The 5,758-nt window shown below is 43.8% G+C and overlaps 1 protein-coding gene across 2 annotated transcripts; it reads right to left on the bottom strand.

Annotated features, from left to right (window-relative positions):
* Positions 1 to 274: 274 nt before the first annotated feature.
* LOC139062384 (proline-rich proteoglycan 2-like) lies at positions 275 to 5,372 on the bottom strand. 2 transcript variants are annotated; one of them, XM_070543192.1, is made up of 3 exons: positions 4,982 to 5,372; positions 2,349 to 4,864; positions 275 to 2,222 (listed from the first exon to the last, which is right to left on the bottom strand). In XM_070543192.1, exon 3 carries the CDS (start codon positions 1,046 to 1,048, stop codon positions 581 to 583), a length of 468 nt encoding a protein of 155 aa, XP_070399293.1. In that variant the 5' UTR covers positions 1,049 to 2,222; positions 2,349 to 4,864; positions 4,982 to 5,372; the 3' UTR covers positions 275 to 580. The 2 variants fall into 2 exon arrangements, with proteins under 2 accessions (XP_070399293.1, XP_070399292.1); XM_070543191.1 differs by having other exon boundaries at positions 2,349 to 5,372.
* Positions 5,373 to 5,758: the final 386 nt, after the last annotated feature.

Below are 5,758 nucleotides of genomic sequence, written 5' to 3'. Positions count from 1 at the left end.
TTGCAGAGGTATGCTCCATCTCGGTCTCTTCGCTCAGCCGAGCAGGGACTTCTGGTGGTCCCCCGGTCGAAATATCGATTGAGGGGTTGTCGTGCTTTTTCGGTTTTGGCTCCAACTCTGTGGAACGAATTGCCACTGAGCATTAGGCAGGCACCATCCCTTCAAGTCTTTAAGTCTCGTTTAAAGACTCATTTTTATTTGATTGCGTTTTAGCGCTAGGGTTCTTTGAATTGCCCTGACATTATGGTTTTAATTCTTCTTCTTTTTAACCCAGATGCTTGATTTTATTTTGTCAGGCATTTGTTTTTGATCGATTAGTCTTATTCCGTTATCTCTCTTTATTTGTAATATTGTTTGCTTGATATTTTATGATTTTATGTTTTTATCTTGCTTTTATGCCCATGTACTGGGAATGTTTTTCTTATGATGATGCTGTTCAGCACCTTGGGCTTCCGATAACGTTGTGGAAGGTGCTCTACAAATAAAATTTGATTGATTTGATTGATTGATTGATTGATTGATTGCATGTGTGAGCATGAGGGAAGGGGTTTGTGACTGTGTTTGTGTATGACTGTATATGTCAGGTGGGGCCTTTGACTCCTCCCCTCTCCTGGGACTTCTTTTGATGATATAGATCTTTGTCTACCCTCCCCCTGTCACACCTGGTGTGGAGTGTGGTGGCTTGGTCTGCCTGGGTCGTGGCTCCCGGGTCAGGGAGTTTATGATTTTTGGCATCTGCCTGACCAATCCCGGTGGCTGCCTGGTGGGAGTCTGGGTCCCTGGGCTCTGTTGGGTCCCCGGCGGGGGTGGTCACCCCTGGGTCCCGGGCTCGGCCGGCTAGGGGGTGGGAGGCTGCGGGCGGGCCTGTGGGTTTGCCGCCGATATCTCTCGGGACTCTGCCGGCTGCTGGTTGTGGCCCCCCGGGGCGATCCTCTGCGTCTCTCGAGGGGGGCGGGGGCTTTTCTGGTCGCAGCCTCCCTGGGGTTCCTGTGCTCTGGGGCAGCTCCTGGATCTCTGGGACTTGGAGCTCCCTCCGTCTCCTGCACATCTTTAGGGGGCAGATCTGTGGCCCCTCACACTCTATTGGACGCTCCTATAGAGAAACCTTACATAAACAAGCGCGTGTACACACACAGGTGCTCACATGGTGCTCTCATAAGTATGGACTTGGGCACAATCAACACATGTCTTAAGGCTATGGTGGGCACTTAATGCACTGTGATTTATTATCGTGTGATTGTTCAGTTAAACAAAGTTGATTATATATTTCTTCATCAAGTCGACGCAGTGATAGCTTGATCTTGTATTGTTGTTGTGTCCCATTTTTTTTTCTTCTCTCCTTCTGCAGGTCTAGAAGCAGACTCTTGTTCATTATTGTTTATTTTTGTGGCACACCTTTGAGGTGGGATGGATTATCTCAGCAAAGCAGAAGTGCTCACTATCACATATTTAGACTAATTTGTGAACAATGTTTGAGAGAAATGGTAATATTGTGACCGGAATAAATTTTAGATCTTTAAGTCCATCTCATGAAAAATCGGAGCAGAAACAAACGTGCTGCGTTTATATTTTTGTTGAGTGTAATTTTTATCTTCTCACCTGGATAAATGTAAAAATGTGTTTATTGCCTTTTTGTCACCTGTGGTCTGATTTTCTGTCTAGGACTGTCCAGGGTCAGGAGAGGCTTTACCTGGTGGTCCTCCTGGGAGAAAGGCCTTCTACTGTTATCATGTTAATGTTATTTAGCTGTTTGATATTTTAACACATTTATTAAAGCAAATACTAACTGATAACTCTTTCTGGTCGTTGACTTTATCACCAGTTTTATTATTACAGATATTTTTGAACATGTTACATGAACAGAAAATGAAAAGATGGTAAGGAGACAACATTATTTATAATATCTGACGATTATTTACAGATCAAAACCAGTATAGACCACTTATGTACAGTTAAAGCAGGATTAACCTGAGTGACTCTTCCTGGATCATTTTTTTAAACTGAGTGAGCAGGAAGTCTTTATCAGTGCAGCTGGATCTGCTGCAGGAGGATCCAGAAGTGGATGGAGGGCTGGAGCAGACCCGTGGCTGGACGTTTCTGGTCAGAGGAACATCATACAGGATGGTCTGCAGAGAGAGCTTTGGGACGCTTCCTCTCACTGTCCACTCCATCGTCCATCTACAGGGACTGCTGGGCTGGCTCAAACGACAGCTGTTACATCTCTAAGACGCATTCAGAAATATGAAATGAGGAGATGGTTTATGGATCCACTGGTATAACAATTGTGACTCTTCAGCAAATATAACCACAGTGTTGTTTTTAATAGAGGTTCTACATAAATGACTTGCCTGTTAACAATAGTGGTGGTTTGCTGGTACCTCCTGCAGGACAGAACACCACTGACCTCATCCACACACATCTACCTCACGCTCATCCTCCAGACCCACAACTTCACCACCACAGACGCAGATGTGCAGCACAGTGCATGCTGACCTGTAATAGATTAAAAAAAGAGGTTTTTATTGAAAAATGTAAAACAAAACATATAGCCTACAGTACACTGGCTCTGTTCAGTTTAAAGACAAGCAGCAGGAAGTAGTTGAATAAAAACTACAGAGAATTTACATTTTTAAGACAGATCTAAGCATTATTAGGCTTAAGATGAATAAACAAATGCACATTGAAAACACTTCAATGCCATTTTATTAAAAAGCCTGTTTTTAAAGCATTTTACTCCCATTTGATGCAAAACAAGAAGTTCTAAGGTCCAATTTACATTAGAAACATCCTACTGCATTCAACATTTATAATGCATTTGGTTTATATTAATTACCTACATGTTAATACTCTGTAGTAATGTGTTGTGTACGTTTAACAAGTTCATTCTGTAGCTTAAAACATACATGAAACGATCTAAAGTTAACATGTAAGTCCTGAAAGCTTCTAGAATAAACAAAATTACTTTACCTGAAAACAGTTGTGAACAAACACTGCTGATGGAAGTGAAGCTAATGTAGCTCCTTAAATATTCCTGCTCGATTGTCGCTAGCTTTAGTATTTTTCCTTTGCGTGTAGCTGCCGCCACAGCTGTGACGGGACCTACGGGCCACCGTAGAGAGGAAGGCCAGACTGTCCGAGTTCAGAGCTGTTGCGTTCCGGTCTTAGCGATCGAGCAAGGACCCGGCCATGCTATACCGGCGAGGACCTGTACTCATAAGCATCCTGCCCACGGATTCGGACACACCCATAGTCTTGGGGCATAGTGATCAAGGGAGAAGGCGCGGGCAGTAGAGTGCGATATTGTTCTCTGCTGTCTGCAGATAAACGTAAGTGATGCCCCCAACATCTGAGACGGCTCTGACGAAGGCGGCAGTGGACGCCGAAACATGTCAGTAAAGGTAAAAACAAGCTCCTCTTTACAAAAAATGCAATCTCTGCTTTTCTGAACTGAGGCTGCTCAAAGGGCCACCTACATGATATAAGATATTAATGTTCATAATCATGTCACAGGAGCTCACTCTAAAATATCTGAACTATTTCAGCTGCAAAAACTCAGATGAACCAAAGAGTATAAATACTTTGCAAAACGAACTCTTATGATCAGTTGAGCTCTTTGTTGCAGGATATTTATTTTAAGTTATGAAGTCGAGGTGCTTGTTCAGGTCTCAGTGTGGGGCTAGAAAACCCTCCCTGCTCCAAGGATTTGTCCTCTCTCCGTCCTCTCCTCCATGCTGTCGGAAAACTAATACAACCCTGAAGGAGGCCAGACTGCTCACCCTTCTTAAAAAGAGTAAATAAGGGAGAGGATTATTCCCGACAGCTGAGGTCATATCTAAGGAGCCGCCGCCACAGAAGTAGGCTCTCACAGCGGTCTTTCAATCAATCACATGTCAAGGCTGTGAATAGCAGACCAATAAGCTCAATTAACACTAAAATATTCTGAATCTGTGCCCTTCTGCCGCCCGTCACCACCTCCAGGGGGAGGCCTCTCAGATCTCGAGACTTGAGAAGACACTGGCGGCCCCGTCCCACCATAAACTCCGTCCTGACCGCAGCTACATAGGGCTTATGGAGCTATGGCCACATGACTGAAGCCTACACTCACACACTCAAGCAGCTAAGTACCTATTTATACATCACATCCTGGCAGCACACATGGGAAAACACGGCCCCGGCACTATCAGCATATCCAGTGTTGTCTGTCTTCTCACCCCCTCCACGACTGATGGCGGACAGGACAGAGACATGCGATAGCTGCTTAGGATAGCTAAAAGATGGCTGCTTTAGATAGCTGGAAATACAAAAACAACGTGATTATGCATTTGGCAAGAGTGAGCAGTTGCTGATATTCCACACGCTGCATTCCCCACCAGCATGCCTGAGCATTTAACGGTGTGTTGTGTCACGTTATCAAACCGTTATCAACAAAACAACAGGAAGGGATTGTTTAACTCTCCATGCACGGCTTTAAGGGGAGGAACTCGTGTTCTTCATTTCCATCACAATTCAACAATTACTTTTAAAAATAGCAAAATAAATTAAGACAAACACATCAAGAACAGCTGATGAGGCAGTCATTAAAACACCTTCATGTTGTTGCTGACAACTCAGATGAAAGATCTTCCAGAGATTTCTTTCACTGCAAATCACATTTTGGAATATTCTTGGAATTCTGGAGTTGTGGTGCACAAACATGCCCTGAATCAGAGAAAGCCATGCACATTTGAATCCTTAACTCAAAATTCAGAACCAGAAGTTTAGAACCAGTCCATGTTTTAGCTTCTGCAGACAGAGTCAGTTTGAGTTAGAAGAACCAAAATTATTCTCCAACTGCGGTGGATCGATGAATCTGTGCTCTTGTTTTCTGTGGGATGGATTTCACCGCAAAAACAAGGATTAACTGAGTAAATTCCAGCAAATTGTGGAGTAAAACAGAGCCTCCTGAGAAGAGGACACAACAAGATCGTTATAATAAACACACCTTCAGTTCCACCAAACAAGGATGGTTAATGAAATTCTGCAGCTGAGGCTTATAAGAATTCCAAAGAAAAAGGAACTTTTTCCACAAACAAAACAAAAACAAAGTGGCTGCCAAGGAGAGTTTCATGAGAAATGATCCTCAGGTTTATTTTCCACACGGAGTGGTCTCTCGTTCCATCAGAGCGTGGTGATAACAGATGGAGGTGACAGTCGCTGATCCAACCCCGCATGGAGCTTCTCTCTGTTCACAGGAGAAACAAGGCTCCAGCAACCCTCCAGACTGGACTACAGGACTTTAGAAGTGATTAAAAATTATATTCATTAAAACAGCTTGATTGTCTTCAATCTGCTAGACATTTGGGAAACAAAGCACGTGCTTTTAGAAAAGTTGATTTGAGACATGTCTGCTCTCTTTTTCATTATGTGACAGAGAGAGAGAGAGAGAGAGAGAGAGAGAGAGAGAGAGAGAGAGAGAGAGAGAGAGAGAGAGAGAGTCTGGGGTGCATCATAATTATGATGATGAAGCATAAACATTTGCTTTGGCCTGAGTATAGTCTGATGATGAGCTCCAGCTGAAGGCTGCACAGGAGCGCATGATGATGACGAGGGTGATGAGGATGATGTTTGGTTGAAGATGGGGGATGAAGAAGCAGAAACTCCTGCTGCCATTTGTTAAGTTTTCATGCATTTGACCATTTCAATTACATGCTGTCAACTGGGCAGTGAAAGGGAGTTGTGTGTGTGTGTGTGTGTGTGTGTGTGTGTGTGTGTGTGCGTG

The sequence above is a fragment of the Nothobranchius furzeri genome, chromosome 13 (genome assembly GCF_043380555.1).
Source record: "Nothobranchius furzeri strain GRZ-AD chromosome 13, NfurGRZ-RIMD1, whole genome shotgun sequence".
NCBI lineage: Eukaryota > Metazoa > Chordata > Actinopteri > Cyprinodontiformes > Nothobranchiidae > Nothobranchius > Nothobranchius furzeri.
This window is presented reverse-complemented; position numbering and strand designations above follow the sequence as displayed.